The 16668-nt window shown below is 50.3% G+C and overlaps 1 protein-coding gene across 2 annotated transcripts; it reads left to right on the top strand.

Moving 5' to 3' along the window:
- The first annotated feature begins 273 nt into the window (after nt 1-273).
- LOC123071502 (glucan endo-1,3-beta-glucosidase 14) lies at nt 274-3271 on the top strand. Of its 2 annotated transcripts, none has more exons than XM_044495080.1 (2): nt 274-528; nt 1978-3271. In XM_044495080.1, exons 1-2 carry the CDS (start codon nt 468-470, stop codon nt 3132-3134), a joined length of 1218 nt encoding a protein of 405 aa, XP_044351015.1. In that variant the 5' UTR covers nt 274-467; the 3' UTR covers nt 3135-3271. The 2 variants fall into 2 exon arrangements, with proteins under 2 accessions (XP_044351015.1, XP_044351014.1); XM_044495079.1 differs by lacking the exon at nt 274-528 and adding an exon at nt 535-1176.
- Nucleotides 3272-16668: the final 13397 nt, after the last annotated feature.

Consider the following 16668-nt stretch of genomic DNA (forward strand, 5'->3'; position numbering starts at 1 on the left):
GCTCGAGACGACGGACCTTGCACACGTATCATGCAGCAGGGACTGCGACCCGCGCGGTGCAATCATGTCACGAATGATTGATCGGCCCGTTCGCCCCCCCAGAAAAAAAGATCCTACGAGCACGCGAAATCGCATTGCCTGGGCGCGGGTACGAACGGGCGCAACAGCCAACATGGCGTGGAGGTGCACGAAGCGTGAAGGGAACCTGCGTGACCGAGAAGTGACACACGTGCCATAGCGGTGCGACCGTGTGTTGAGGTCTGGACCCTGGCGTAGGGGAGCGGCCGCCGACTTCCTCCGCCTGAGATATTTCTTTAGTTTACCTTGTCTGCCATGTTGCTACTCCGGCTCCTATAAAAACTAGTAAGTCGGGAAGCGCTCAGAAGGAAGGAGCCGCTATACTTAACCGCCCGAGCACATACCTCCCGGCCAAGGACGGACAGAGAGGGAGCAGAACTCGACCAACAATGGAGTCCCGCGCCTCCTCGCCGGTCCTGCTCGGCCTCCTGCTGCTCTCGCTCTTCTCAGGTGTGTGCTCTGCGCGGTTATCCTCCTTGCTTCGTTCTGCTATAGTATAAGAGTTTCTTCTCTTCTTTCTCGCGCCGCTCTGCCTCTGCCCTCCGCGGACGCCGCCATTGCCGTCCATCAGCCGGGTGAACAGCTCTGTGTACTCTCTCCGCCTCCGTCCGTCACCGCGGCAGATTTGCCTGTCGAATTCAGTAGAGTACGCGATTTGTTGCTCGTCTTCCAACTCCCTGTCCGTAGTGCCGTTTCCAAGAGTGCCTGCGTGAGGTGAGGGTCGACGGAGCGGTCGCACACGTGCCCGAGCGGCGCGACCGTGTGCTGCGGGAGGTCTGGACTCCGCTGTAGGCCAGCGGGCGCCCACTGCCGCCCAAATATTCCTTCAGTTTACCTTCTCTGACCACATTGGTATCTGTGGTTAGACACGGACACCACCGCTCCTATAAAAAAACTTGGGAAGGCCAGGGGTCGATCCCGAAGGAAGGAGCACGAACGTAACCGCCCAGCCCAGAGGCCCCAGACCTCATATATCGGCCAAGGCCAGGGGCCGAGAGCAGAGCATACAGCAGAGAACGAGACAAACAATGGAGCATCGCGTCTCGTCGTCGTCGTCGCTCCGGCTCTGCTGCGTCCTGCTGCTCTCGCTCTTCTCAGGTGTGTGCTCTGCTCCCCCCTCCTTGCTTCCTTCTCTCGTTGCTCGTGCTGCATCTCCGCCTCCGCCGACGCCGCCATTGCTGTCCATCAATCGGGTGGAGCGCTATGCTATTCTCTCCACGCTTCTTCCATCTCCAACGCTTGCCCGTCCAATTCTACACACGATCAGTTGTTCGTGCCCGGTGCTCCAGTCCGTGGTGCCGTTCTCCAAGAGTTTCAAGCCTGTTTTTGCCACAATTCCGGGGCTGTCCGGTTCCGGTACATGGAGAGAACCATAATCAAGCTATGATGAAGCAGAGAGCATGGAGATCTCAGATCCAGGGAGCCTGCCTTAGAATTGCTCTCCCAATAACTGTAGCTCGTCATTGTCGTAAGAGTTAATTTAGCCGCCTCGCTTTGTCAGCTTTGATGCGCGCGCATGTGAGTCCATCTTGAAGTTTCCCGCGTCATCAGAAGACTTATTTTATTCATTGCTCGAACCAATATACTTTTTCTTTGCGCACTCTGAAACCAATACACTTGCGAATTCACCCTTCTTCTCTGCTACTCACCTGACCGCAACTGCATACATCACCAGCTGGATATCAGTTGGAGTATAGTAGGATGTCTATTTTCGACCGATTATTTTGCGCAAGTTGATCCCGAAAGAGACTGCCGACCTAAAGCATTCGGTGGCTATATCTGAAAAGTGAAATTCGATTTCAAAAATGTTTTTTTCTCCTTTTCAAACAAGATATTTTCGAAACAATGGCAGCAGTTGATTGATCCTCGCACTGTTAACCTCGCCGTGCCTTTCCGCAGTGGGCACAGTGTCGGCGCAGCAAAAGTTCGGCATCAACTACGGGCAGATCGCCAACAACCTGCCGGACCCGACGCAGGTGGCGAGCCTGCTGCGGTCCATGAACGTCAACAGGGTGAAGCTCTACGACGCGGACCCCAAGGTGCTCACGGCGTTCGCCAACACGGGCGTGGAGTTCATCATCTCCGTGGGCAATGAGAACCTGCAGACCATGGCCAGCAGCCCCGGCGCGGCGCGGCAGTGGGTCGCGCAGCACGTGCAGCCCTTCATCCCGGCCACACGCATCACCGGCATCATCGTCGGCAACGAGGTGCTGGGCAACAACGACACCACCATGGCGGCCAGCCTCGTGCCGGCCATGCAGGCGGTCTACGACGCGCTCGCCGCGCTCGGGCTCAGCGGCCAGGTGACGGTCTCGTCGGCGCACTCGGTGAACGTGCTCGCCAGCAGCTTCCCGCCGTCGTCCGGCACGTTCCAGGAGGGCGTGGCGCAGTACGTGAAGCCGCTGCTCGACTTCCACAGCAAGACGGGCTCCCCGTTCCTCATCAACGCCTACCCCTTCTTCGCCTACAAGGGGAGCCCCGGGAGCGTGTCGCTGCCGTACGTGCTGTTCCAGCCCAACGCCGGCGTGCGCGACGGCGGCCTCGTCTACGACAACATGCTGTACGCGCAGATCGACGCGGTGTACGCGGCCATGAAGGCCATGGGGCACACGGACATCGGTGTGCGGATCTCGGAGACGGGGTGGCCGTCCAAGGGGGACGAGGACGAGGTGGGCGCCACCGCGCAGAACGCCGCGGCCTACAACGGCAACCTCATGCAGCGGATCGCCAGGGGCCAGGGCACGCCGCTCAAGCCCAACGTGCCCATCGACGTGTTCGTGTTCGCGCTCTTCAACGAGAACATGAAGCCCGGGCCGGCGTCAGAAAGAAACTACGGGCTGTTCTACCCCAACGGGTCGCCGGTGTACGCGATCAACGCCGGCACCGCCGGCTCCGGCTCCAGCTCCGGCGACGGCGGGGGTTCGTCGGTGGGGAGGTTCGACCCGTACTCGTCGCAGTCCATGTTCTCGTCCGCGTCCAGATTGGCGGTAAGAAGAACGTTATCTTCTTTGACGCTACTGCTGGTATTGCCCGTGCTGTCAGCATTGGCATGCTGATTGATTAAATTAAACTAGTGATTCATCACCATTCATTGTATACGGAAGCATGTAAATCAGTTATGGGGCAGGCCGAGATTCGGAAATTCGGCACGATGGCGATGTCTGTCCCGGAAAGTTTTTCCTTTCTCTGATTATTCCCGTCCCAATGATCTCGAGAGGGAAGGGCACGGGCCTGCCAAGATGTGGAGACAACCCAACCCCAAAGGGACGGCGATGGATGGACGGGCGGGCGGGCATCGCAGAAAGCGCGGCAATTCTTAGAGTGTTTGACTGGAGAAACATGCTAGCACTTAGGCGGGAAAGAAATCGTGTTAGGGAATGTCAAAGTTAGCAAAGCAATTTAACGTCGAGGTCTCGTCCTGTCGCCGAACAACACGAGGGAAAGCTCTACTAACTCGTAATCTGAATGAAATTGCACGCCTAATCTTGTAGGAGCACCCTTTTTTCTCCCCTTTGGCTTGCAGATAACGTTAGCGACGGCGGTGGGTGTCATGCTCGCCGCATTATTCCTCCGAGCTTCCTCCACACGTACCACCACCACCACCACCACCGCACGAATGATTGGGGCTCCCTTCCGGCTAACGCATCGTCCAGCGCCTCTGAGTTGTCTTGGCCGCTCCCGCTCATCATCAGACTCAGGCAAAACGATAAACATTTTTTTGCTGACAAAGAGGGGCATATAAACTCAATAGCTCGCCTCAGGCTCGTGCCCCTGACACGGTAGTTTAAGCCTGGTACCAAATCGTGGCGAGAAAGTGGCCAGACGAAAACCACAGCACAGCAGCGGCGGGTTCGGGGCGTGTTGCCCCCATGTCTGGTTAGGTAACAGGTCACGCAACGCAAGCAAGCCTCGAGGCCCCGGTGCGCCATGTGCCCATGTGGAGTGACCCATCCTGTTGAGCGGCGTGCTCGGCTACAGGGACCGCTGGTTCCCTGTTTGTTGAGAGCCATCGCTGGCCTGATGGGTCTGACCACCGGTACGCGCGCAATTATGCGCCGCGCATGCGCTACGATGGTAGCTAACCAGCACACCGAGAGATTTGGCTGACGGCTCCGCCCAAACCACCGCGCACTCCACCGATCGGTCCAGAGGCGTCGGGGCGTTGGCCCCCTGCAAGAAGCCAACGATGGAGACTAGAGACGGTTCAGATAGAGATGGGGGCCGGTATCGTCCTCGTCTGGCTGCGGCACGCTTGTCTATCCTGCCGATCGAGCGAGTTGTTGACCGCCCGCCCGCTCGCTCGCTCGATCACCACCCGGTGCTCATGTCATGCAGCGTGGGCGTGTAGCGCGCCATTGGCATCCATTTCAGAGCTCAGAGCCAACCGACTCCTGTTCGGCCGTTCGAGATCTCGTGTCATCCATGGCTTGTTGCTGATACTGATCATGCGAACATGGTGGCCTGTGGAATATCTAGCCCTTTTGCTGGATATCTTTTTCTAGTTCTCAAGTCGGTACTGACTGCTCCAGCCTCCGTGTATGTGAGCAGTGTGCGAGTCTGTGGGGGAGGCTTTATTCCCGGAATCACAGTGTACAGTTATCTTTCTGAAAAAGAAACATGTGTAGGTGCTGCCCACCCATATATGCCTGTCCCTGTAGGCTGTAGCGGTATATCTTTGCCTATTTTGCCATTCAGACGCAAGTGCCTTTTTCATTGGGGTGTGTACTGTGTGTGTAGCTTGACGCAGATAATAGGCCACATTGCGAAAGTACCATTCTACACCCAGGAGCAAATGCTCCTGGTGTGAACAGTAAAATAAAAAAAAAATAGAAAAAAGATTCAAAAAATTCTGAATTTTTTTTGTGACATACTTTCACAAGTGTTTCTTGTGCATGTAAATTTTCATCACGAAATTACATTCGTGGAAGTCGTGCCGAAAAAAACAAAATCAGAGCTCCAAAATGCTTTTGTAAGTAACATTTTTAGAGCATCGATTTTGTTTTTTTACCACACCTTCCACCAATGTGATTTCGTGATGAAATTTTACGTGCACAACAAACATTTGTATAAGTATGCCACAAAAAAATTCAGAATTTTTTGACATTTTTTTGAATTTTTTTTATTTTACTGTTCACACTAGGAGCATTTGCTCCTGGGTGTAGAAACTCCACGTCCGCCACATTGCTTTTGCGGTGATATGATAATCGTGCTGTGTGCTTCTGAACCTGTGTTTCTGAAGAAAACGGACGGTTCAGTTGAGTTTTGCGCTCAGTGTGCTTTTTTTTTCTACCCAAATTCTTCAAAGTGCACGTGCACTTTTTAGACAAAACGAGCGGCCTCGCTCTCACAGCGCATGTATGTATTAATTTATTTGTCTGCTAGTGCATGTAGGCGTGTTATTAAATGCGTTCACATTGCTCCTTTAGTTTGAGAAAGACAGATCCATCTGCATTTATTTCGGGTTTTCAAAAATTCAAAAAGCTATATCTTTCAAACCGCGCGCCGGAATTCAAATCCGTTTTCACCATTGTAATCCTCGCGACGAGATCTTTGAAACTAGATCCCGTATTGGGTATATTTTAACGAATTTTTTCCGATGCCAACTTTGAAGCTATATAGTGCAACACTATTACTGTATTGTGCAACTTTATTACTACATCATGCAACTTTTTTCCAAAACTAATGTTTGGCGCTGCACCTTCGTATGAGGTTGCAACCTAGCAACCACGACAACTTTGATGTGCAACTAGTTTATTGCCTCGACGAAAGTCGATGTGCAACCTCCTCTTGTAATGTACTCCCTCCGTCCGGGTTTATTGGGCCTGTTAGCCACGACACGAGGACCAAGGAAGAATATTACTGGTAACCATCCGTGACTTACGAAAGTAGCAGCAGCCAATTAGATTAATCTGCAGTTATTCCAAAGCCTCACAGCAGCTAATTGCCCAGCTTTACTTTCGCATGCAACCAACCACAGCGCGAGGCAGTTATTGCTCACAGCTGGTACTTTGCTGTTTTCCTGCATGCAGCGATGAAGCCGAAACGGCAGCCCAATCGTGTGCGTGCTCGGCGGAGCTGATCGAGGAAAGTAAACACGCATATTTAGCGGGGCCTTACAAAAACAGATCAGAGCAAACTTGCTAAGAGGCCCAATAAACCCGGACGGAGGGAGTAGTCTAGTTGCACACACATTGATGTTTAGTTGGCTTGTAATGTAGTCTAGTTGTACACATATTGATGTTTAGTTGGCTTGTAATGTAGTCTAGTTGCACACACATTGATGTTTAGTTGGCAGGAAGACTAGTTGCACACACATATACTCAGTTGGCTTGTAATTTAATCTAGTTGCACACACATTGATGTTTAGTTGACAGGACACTAGTTGCACACACATATGCTCAGTTGGCGCGGCAATCTAGTCTAGTTGCACACACATTGATGTTTAGTTGACAGGACTTTTTTGGCACACACACATACGTTCAGTTGGCGTGACAATCTAGTCTAGTTACACACACATTGATGTTTAGTTGGCAGGAAGACTGGTTCGTCAAAACATCCACATGCGAGATCTAGTTTCGAAGAGCACGTCACGAGTTTTCCAGCGGTGAAAACGGATCTGAATTTGGATGGGCGGTTTGAAAGTTATGTTTTTTTAGTTTTTGAAACCATGAATTAAATACACCAAATAATAAAACACATGCACCGAAGGGATGGCTGTACAGACATTTAAGGACCAAGTGAAAAGCTTTCTTAATTAGGATGATTAATTAGGAAGGGGACACAAACTTTCCAGTTTAGGCCGGCCGCTCGCGTAGGCTAAGCGAGCAGCGGCCGTTCGCTAGACTTATTTCTTTTTTATGGCACAGGCGATAGAGAATTTCTGGTTCTAAGAGCATCTCTAACCAACGCGCTAAAGAAGCGTCGCACCGTAAATTAGACCATTTTAACGCGCGCGCAACGCGGCGGGTGGCTTCAGCGGGCACGCAATAATCGCGCGCGTGCTATAACGAGTTGGACGGGCGGTCGGATACGCTATCCCGCGCGGTGTATTTGGGGCGCCCGCTTTCGCGCGCGGCACACTCGAGCGCTCGCGCCGCACTCTCTCCTCTCCGCCTCCTACGCCCCGCGCCCGCCGGCGCCGGTGAATTGCACCCATGGACGCACGCGCCGGCACCCCGCTTACCCCATTGTACAGCCGCGAAAGAGGAGGAAGATGAGGATGAGGATTGATGTGTCTTTCATTTGTGTCTTGAACTTGGTTTGTATTTTGAACTTGGTTGGATGAACTTGTGGGCATGATTTTGAACTTGTGGGCATGACTTTTATTCATCAACTTGTTTGTGTGAAATTTTATATGTCATGTTCATTGCATTTTGAATGTCTCAAACTCATTTTGTGTCCAAAATGCAATATATGCAATGCCCGGCGAGTCACGCGCGCTGCATTTTTTGCGCGCTGCATTATAGCGCGGCTGTTGGAGCCAGCGCTGACGGCCGCGCTAAACCTGCCGAAGCGCGCGCGGCATACTAATTTTTAGCGCGCGGCATGAAGTGCGGCTGTTGGAGATGCTCTAAGTGGATATCAAGAGCTTTATTATAGTTGCACTGACTGCGGAGGCTGGACCTGTTAGATGAGTGTCGTGTATACTTGCTAGTTTCTCTTGCTATTTCTAACCGGCCAGTTAAGTGACTCTAGGATACGTGTCTTTAACTGTTTCTTTAGCAACTGCAGTTACATCGAATTTGCTTGGTAATCTTTACTTTCTCAGTTTTTCTTTTGTCGAGGTTATCGCGTTTATTCACCATAGGAATACGACATTTGTATAATATTAGTAAATGTGCTCGTGCGTTGCTACGGGTTGAGCATTGTCCATGTCGACAACTCATACATGTAAATGTGACAACCTAGAGGCTCATCCCCATACTCAGATTGATCTAACAATATTCAGAATGTGCAAAATGCAATCAACATGGAGTTTAATCACTCGTCAGGTGTTGAATCAGATCTTAAAAATTTCCCCAACACCACACTTTAGAGATTGCTGCCACCGATTGCACAATATTTATATAATATAATCATATAAAGATAACTTAGCACATTTACTACAAATAATGGATATTTGTGAAGTCATGGCGTGGTAGAACAGATCAACCAAGCAGTCTACTGAAGTAAGCAGAAATGATAAAGAATGGCTCACATTTCTTATCAAATTGTCCAAAAGCAAGCTTGGTAAAAGCACATTTTCTTTGTACAACACCAATGGCATTAATCCTTCTCCTATCATGAAATAATTTTTAAACTCTCTGTTTGTTGATGCATGGTTTTATATCAATTATGACACATTGTTGGGTTTTTTATTGACATATGCCCGTGCGTTGTAACGGGAGCAAAAATTCACGTTGTGCAAGCGAAACTCATCCGCATTGTCCACATTAGGTGCCCACCGTATTTTTGTTCTTGAAACATTGACAATCCATCCATCTGTCTGAAAATTGAAAACATGAAATATTCCCCCCGTTTCTTTTTCTTTCGTGAATACGCAAAGCTTGCGTATCATTTCGTTGATAGAAGAAGTTAAGAGTGAATACAGATGGTGATACAACACATGACACGAACGCAGTAGGCGTGAACATGGTGCCCGGAGCAGAGACATAGGATGCTCGGCCCAGAAAGAGAAAACACAGCGAAAACTCGACGCCCTGAGAAGCAACCCAAACCAAACCAACATGACGACCAATCTCCAAAACCACTACCGAGGACACCGCGAGCAAACAAGGCAGCACCGCCCGATCCAGAAACCCGGACCTAGGGTTTCCCCTGTTGCTCGAAGAGGGGCACAGATGTCGGCCATGGCAGCACCTCCAAGAAGGTGATGACACCTGCGGGTGTCGCCGCTGCCAGCATCGAAAGGTCGAGCAAGGATTTCGCATGGCCAGATCTGGGAAATCCCAAGCCGTCGAAGCAAGATTTGAAGAAGATGAAGCCAAGTCATCGGTTGAGCCGCCACCGCAGGAAAGGGAGCTACGGTCGCCGCCAAAGGAGGCATCGGACGCTGCCGAACGTGAGAGCTACGGGACATGAGGAAAGACGGGGCGAGGTTGGGCGACTGGGCAGAAGTAGATGTGCGTAGGCGAAGCGGAGGTGGCCGAAGACCCAGACGAACCAGGATCTGGAGAGGAGCGCAGATCCAGGCTGTTCGGACCGGTGCTGCTGGGGTGCCTGTTGGTGTCAAAACCGACGGATCTCAGGTAGGGGGTCCCGAACTATGTGTCTAAGGCTAATGGTAACAGGAGACGGGGGACACGGTGTTTACCCAGGTTCGGGCTCTCTCTATGGAGGTAATACCCTACTTCCTGCTTGATTGATCTTGATGAATATGAGTATTACAAGAGTCGATCTACCACGAGATCGTAATGGCTAAACCCTAGAAGTCTAGCCTATGAGATTATGATTGATGTCCTACAGACTAAGCCCTCCGGTTTATATAGACACCGAAGGGAGCTAGGGTTACACAAAGTCAGTTACAGAGAAAGGAGTCTACATATCCGAATCGCCAAGCTTGCCTTCCACGCCGAGGAGAGTCCTATCCAGACACGGGACGAAGTCTTCTATCTTGTATCTTCATAGTACTACAGTCCGGCCATAGTACATAGTCCGGCAGTCCAAGGACCCCCTAATCCAGGACTCCCTCAGTAGCCCCCGAACCAGGCTTCAATGACGATGAGTCCGGCGCGCAGATTGTCTTCGCCATTGCAAGGCGGGTTCCTTCCCCGGATACTTCAAAGTATCTGAATTAAATAGTAGTGTCCGGCCCTTCATTTAATGACGCACTCATCGGCTTCTGTACCTTCATGATTTCGGCTTCCACGTGTCAAGCGAATACGAGAGGTCGGAGCATTCTTACATTTACCACCCTGACCACATAAGAAAATTGTCTATTAAAGAGGCGGGGATCTTTAGATCTAATCCACACCACCTCCCTCCAAACGAGAAATCTTCAAAGCTTGCTCGCAGAAACCACCCCAACATGGCTAGCGCTCCCAGCTCTTCCTCCCGCCTTCGCGGCCCCAAACTGGGTGATCGGGAAAAGTGTTATGTATCACGGCCAACTGGTGAAGCTGCAGACCCAGGGATTTCTTCCCCTCCGCAGATTTAGTCCCCGTTCGAGCCGAACTAGCTTCCTTTGACGATGGGGATCAAGCGGAGAAGTTCCCCAACCCATCCAGGGGGGAACGAGTATGCTTCATTCCCTATTTGTTGAGAGGCGTTGGATTTCCAATCCATCCGTTCTTCGGGGGGCTCCTGGAGTACTATGGTCTCCAACTGCATAACTTCACACTTGCCTCCATCCTGCATATTGCGGGTTACGTTGCTCTTTGCGAGCTATTTTTGGGATGCGAGGCTCATTTCGAGTTATGGAAGAAGTTGTGTTGCCTCGTCCCTCGTAATCAAGAGGGATCAATATTCCAAGTGGGCGGAGCTGAGATATGGCGCATTGCCGGAACCGGATACCTATCCGGCACACCAAGGAAGGCACCCAAAGAATGGCCTTCCGAATGGTTTTATATTGAAGATGTATCCCTTCCTGACCCAATCCGGAGGGGTCTTCCAGAATATTCAAGTACACCATTGAAGAAGCGCCTCAGTTGGCATCCTCGGAGCCCCAGAGAGGAAGATAGCACGGAAGTCCTCCAACTGATGAGCAAGATAAAGACGCTCGCTCAATCCGGATTGTCAATAATCGAGGTTATGGCGATATCTATAATGCGAGGGGTTCAACCTCTCCAATACTGAGGGCACCCCATGTGGCACTTCAACGGAAAAGGCGACGCCACCCGCTACGGTCGGAAGGGTCCGTACACTTCTGCTGCTTTGGCAAAAATATTGTCCAGATTATATAAAGGGGAGGAGGAGGAGTTCATCCATATTAAGCCTAGGGATGGATTTTCCATGTATAACCCTCCCAGTTGGGTGAGTTTTCATCCCACTACTCTACTCCTTCAACTCCCTGAATCCTTTTTTACAAATATTAATCCGTCATTTATAACAGGAATGGCGGAAAGTCACCAAGGAGATCCACAACCCCGCCCCACAGCCATAGGACCACAACCGGTCCCTTGACCCCGGATTCAAAGAGGATCCGGATATATTCGTGGAGCTCGGGGAAGGGGGTTTTACCAGGCGAGCTGTGATGGCACCGAAGTGGCCATCATTGCCGACTATCCCGGCCTTCTCCCCGTGACGCACGTAAGTGATCCAGAGATTTGTCCTTTGGTAGAATTCCCTCTTTATGCCTTACCCACCGCACTATATTATGCTCTAAAGGGGAGGCGATCGGCGCGCAAGAAGGCGACGCTTGCGACAGGCAGGCTTCTGAAGAGGAAGGCAAATAGAAATATGACCGAGCCCTCATTGAAGAGGTATGGTTTCAAATATGCCCCAAGGCCGTCATCTTAAAGTATGACACTACCCGTTGTGTCTTATCAGGAAGAACATTCACTGGACTGTTTCTGGGGACCCTCTCAGCCAAGCCTCCACTAGCCGGATTCCGGACCCTACCACGAGGACAGAGGCTAACATGGGATAACATCAGATTGTCCTTATGCGGAGGATTCAGATAAGATATCCGCCACAAACTCCGAAGTGGAAAACGCCATGAATCATCGGCGCCGGCGGGCCGTCCTTCACGACCCTGGTTTTTTAGAAGAAGCTTTCAATGCCTTCAACTCGGGTGATGCATATATCTGAGCTGCTCGAGATGGGCTTTCCAGAGCCACAGATCAGTATTTGAAAGATATGCGGATAAGTACACATTTGTGCAGAACTGATATTCATATACCAGTAGCCCCCGAGACTTGAAACAGTTGGTACAACTGATTTAAGGATCATTATATGACCAGGTGCTCACAGAGAAGAACAACCTCTTGTCTCAAGAGCTGGAAAAGTGTCAGGCCCAGCTGACTAAAGCTATCGCCAAACTGGAGAAATCCAAGAAGGCAGCATCTGGTAATGTTCCCCTCTATCGAGAAAACATAATCATATACCAGTTATATTAATACAAGCGCAACTCTTATAATAGAAGCACCGGATGTCGCACAAGCAGGAGGTTCAGGAGCTCAAAGGCAACTGGCCGCGGGCGAACGTATCCTGACACATGTCAGGGCAGATAAGAACAAACTCCAAGATGCCAACACCAAGCTTTGTGAAGAGCTTAAAGATGTGCGAGACCAGCTAGCTGACTCCGTGAAGGAAAAAAAGAAGCTGTGGGGCGGCGTATTTTGTATGTGTTCGGATGTACCTTTATATAGTTCGGCAAGGGAAGGAACTGACAGAATTATGTCTATAGGCATATTGAAGGGCCGTCCCGAAGAGGAGGTGTCTGGATCGTCGAGCGATCTGCTACAAGAGCTATCGCAAATGCACGAGCGAGCTCGGCAAGCGATGCAAAGTGTTGCTAAGGCTTTATGACCATCCTACTCCCCTCCAGGAAGTATGGAGGGGCTTGTACAGCTACTCCAGGTAGCGCGGCGGCGCTTCTGATTATGGAAGATATCGGCCTGCCGTGAAGGTGCGCTAGAACCTGGGCAATGGTGAAGACCCACTATACCAAGCTTGACCGGAATCACATGGCCCGGGTCGGACTAGTAGGGTCAAATGGAGAAGAAATTCCCGTTAGCTTGGTGTATGACCAGGTCCAAGTAGCTGCCAAACATTCCCAGCAGGATTGTAGGCTAGATAGCTTGTTAGATGGCATAGAAGAAGAAGTGTTTGAGTCTAAGTGACTATGTACTTCATTTGACAATTTAATGTCTCTAGATGAATTGTAAAAACGCTTGTCATGGCTGACCTTTTCGCTTCAACCTCTGGGCCCGAAGGTGCGGAGTGCTTCCGAATACCCGCTCAGTAATGTAAACAGGGGTACGCGTAGAAGCCAGGCGTAGGGGTCATAGTTGCTTGAACAGACAAGTATCCGGCTAGTTATGTTATATTACATTTTGATCATAAGAAACGTCTTCCAGAGAGAATAGTTCCGTTAAGGGTTCCTTTCCCTGGGTAAGCATGCATTAATGTGCATGTCCGAACTGTGTTTGAAAACCACAGCATACATAACATCTGGGGGTTCATAAAATGACAAGTAAAAAACATCTTTAGGCCGCCGACCGAATATTCCCTTAAGAACGCTAGCTTTCGGCTTCACCCAGTTTGAGGTACACATCCGGATGACCTGGCAGTAACAATTGCAGAGGTGCTCCCTTTATGCCCTAGCCGAACTAATGGGAACATAGGGCATAAGTACAGGAGCCAGGCAACCCAGCTTGGCCGAAACTTAAGTCATATCGATGCATATAATGGCGAATAAAAGGTACATACATGGAAAAGACACATATGTGGTGAGCTTGATGCTCGGAAAATAATAAGAAATAAGCCTCTGTACAAGAAGCCCCCAGGTATAATTGTCATACGTATTAAGAATTGTATGCGGTTTTAGGTCTATGGTCGAGCCGTATAAGACCCTTATAGCTTAGTAAGTAAAAGTGAAAAGAGAGGAAAAGTAAATAAAGGAAAAAAAGGGAAAAAGGAGACGAACGAAGAGTCCGGCGCTAGGCATAGAATCTTCGGAGTCTGGCTGCATTCCATGGGTTCGTCTCTAGGCGGTTGTCTGATGCATCACGCAGGCGGTACGCTCCTCCGGTGAGAACTTCGTCGATGATGAAGGGACCCTCCCACTTGGGCTTGAGTTTGTCCTTTTTCTTCTCCGGCAAGCGTAGAACGAGTTCATCAATGTTGTAAATCTTGGCCCATACTTCTCTGCTTTGATATCTACGAGCCTGTTGTTGATAAAATGCGGAACGGGCCTTAGCGACGTCGCGCTCCTCCTCCAGGGCATCTAAGCTGTCCTGCCGATCCAACTCGTCCTCTCTCTCTTCATACATGCGCACTCGAGGTGAGTCATGAATAATGTCGCAGGGTAACACAACCTCTGCACCGTAGACCATGAAGAAAGGTGTATATCTGATTGAACGATTGGGCGTGGTCCGCAGCCCCCAGAGTACAGAGTCGAGCTCCTCGACCCAGTTTTTGTCTGATTCTTCCAAAGACCGCACTAACCTGGGTTTAATGCCGCTCATAATAAGACCATTGGCGCGTTCGACCTGACCGTTGTTTGTGGGTGATAGACAGAGGCGTAGTCGAGCTTAATGCCTAGATTGGCACACCAGGCCTTCACCTCATCGGCTGTGAAATTGGAGCCGTTGTCGGTGATGATGCTGTCCGGAACACCGTAACGGTGCACAATGCCGGATATAAAATCTATCACTGGCCGGCTTCGGCTGTTTTGACTAGTTTGGCCTCTATCCACTTAGTGAATTTATCCACCATGACCAGCAGATATTTTTTCTTATGGCTCCCTCCTTTAAGGGGTCCAACCATATCCAGTCCCTAGATCCGCAAAAGGCCAAGTAATGGGGATTATTTGTATAGCGGTGGTGGCATGTGGCTTTGATTAGCGAAAAGCTGGCATCCGACACAATGTTGGACAAGGTCTTGTGCGTCTGCTCGGGGCGTTGGCCAGTAAAAACCTGTACAGAAGGCCTTGCTTACAAGAGACCGGGCTGCGGCGTGGTGGCCGCCGAGACCAGCATGAATTTCAGCCAAGAGCTGCCGCCCTTCTTCCTTGGAGATGCATCTTTAAAGTACTCCGGTAGCGCTTTTCTTATAGAGTTCTCCCTCGTGGACCTTGTAGGCTTTAGAGCGCCGCACAATGTAGCGTGCCTCGTTCTGATCCTCAGGAAGCTCTCGCCTATTAAGGTAGGCTAAGAAGGGTTCGGTCCACGGGGCAATGACTTCCATGATGAGATGGGCCGATGGTATAATTTCGGTGGCTGAGCCCCTGATGATATCGGTGTGTTCGGAATCTGGGGTTGTATTCGGATCTGGATTGGTGTTACTGCTCTCCCCTTGCCACACCACGGATGGCTTGAAAAGGCTTTCTAGAAATATGTTAGGTGGGACGGGGTCGCGCTTAGCACCGATGCAAGCAAGGACATCCGCTTCTTGGTTACTTTCTCGAGCCACATGGTGAAACTCGAGCCCCTCGAACCGAGCCGACATTTTGAGAATGACGTTACTATAAGCCGCCATCTTCGGATCTTTGGCATCGAAATCTCCATTTATTTGAGATATTGCGAGGTTTGAGTCCCCGCGCACTTCCAGGCATTGTATGCCCATGGAGACGGCCATCCGAAGACCATGCAATAAGGCTTTGTATTCGGCTGCATTGTTGGAGTCCGTGAACAATATTTGTAGGACATACTGAACAATATCTCCAGTAGGGGATGCTAGGATAATGCCTGCCCCTAGGACTGCTAGCATTTTAGAGCCATCGAAGTGCATGATCCAGTTAGAGTATGTGCCGTACTCTTTAGGGAGTTCGGCTTCTGTCCATTCGGCGACGAAGTTAGCCAATACTTGAGATTTAATGGCCCTGTGGGGTTTGTATGATATGTCAAATGGAAGGAGCTCAATGGCCCACTTGGCAATCCGGCCCGTAGCGTCGCGGTTGTTTATTATGTCATTGAGGGGTACTTCGGAGGCCACCGTAATCGAACACTCTTGAAAGTAGTGTCGTAGCTTCCGGGATGCCATAAAAACCACATATGCTATTTTTTGGTAATGAGGGTACCGGGATTTGCATGGTGTGAGGACGGTGGATACATAGTATACCGGCTTCTGGAGCGGAAATTTGTGTCCGTCTGCCTCTAGTTCAACGACGAGCACTGTGTTCACGACTTGGTGTGTGTCCGATATGTATAATAACATGGGTTCACCGACGTTTGGCACGGCCAGGATTGGGTTGCTTGCTAGAAGAGCCTTTATTTCTTCCAATCCAGCCGTTGCCGCGTCCGTCCACTCAAAGTGTTCGGTGCGCCGGAGAAGGCGATACAGCGGCAGTGCCTTTTCTCCTAGTCTGGAGATAAGGCGGCTTAAAGCTGCCACACATCCGGATAATTTTTGGACCTGTTTAAGGTCTGTTGGGGTAGCCAACTGTGAAAAAGCTCGTATTTTAGCAGGGTTTGCCTCAATTCCTCTATTGGAAACGATGAACCCCAGAAGGTTTCTAGCGGGGACGCCAAAATCACACTTTTCTGGATTGAGCTTGATGTCATATATTCAGAGGTTGTCGAATGTGAGACGCATATCGTCTATTAAGGATTCGACATGCCTAATTTTGATGACTACATCATCCACGTATGCTTCAACTGTCTTGCCGATTTGTTTCTCTAGGCATGTTTGAGTCATGCGTTGATAGGTGGCACCGGCGTTTTTGAGCCCGAAAGGCATGATGTTGAAGCAGAAAGGCCCGTATGGGGTTATGAAGGCCGTTGCGGCCTGGTCGGACTCCTTCATCTTGATTTGATGGTATCCGGAGTATGCGTCGAGGAAACACAGTGAGTCGTGTCCTGCGGTAGCATCGATGATCTGATCGATGCGAGGGAGGGGAAAGAGATCCTTAGGGCAAGCCTTGTTGAGGTCCTTGAAATCGACACATAGGCGCCAGGATTTGTCCTTCTTTGGTACCATCACCAGATT

Source organism: Triticum aestivum, chromosome 3B, assembly GCF_018294505.1.
Source record: "Triticum aestivum cultivar Chinese Spring chromosome 3B, IWGSC CS RefSeq v2.1, whole genome shotgun sequence".
Lineage (NCBI taxonomy): Eukaryota > Viridiplantae > Streptophyta > Magnoliopsida > Poales > Poaceae > Triticum > Triticum aestivum.

What these genes read in the sequence shown, in the direction of transcription:
- LOC123071502 (XM_044495079.1), top strand. Translation starts at nt 1,107, where the DNA reads ATGGAGCATCGCGTCTCGTCGTCGTCGTCGCTCCGGCTCTGCTGCGTC. An exon ending in GCTGCTCTCGCTCTTCTCAG is followed by an intron (nt 1,177 to 1,977) that starts GTGTGTGCTCTG and finishes GCCTTTCCGCAG; the next exon opens with TGGGCACAGTGTCGGCGCAG.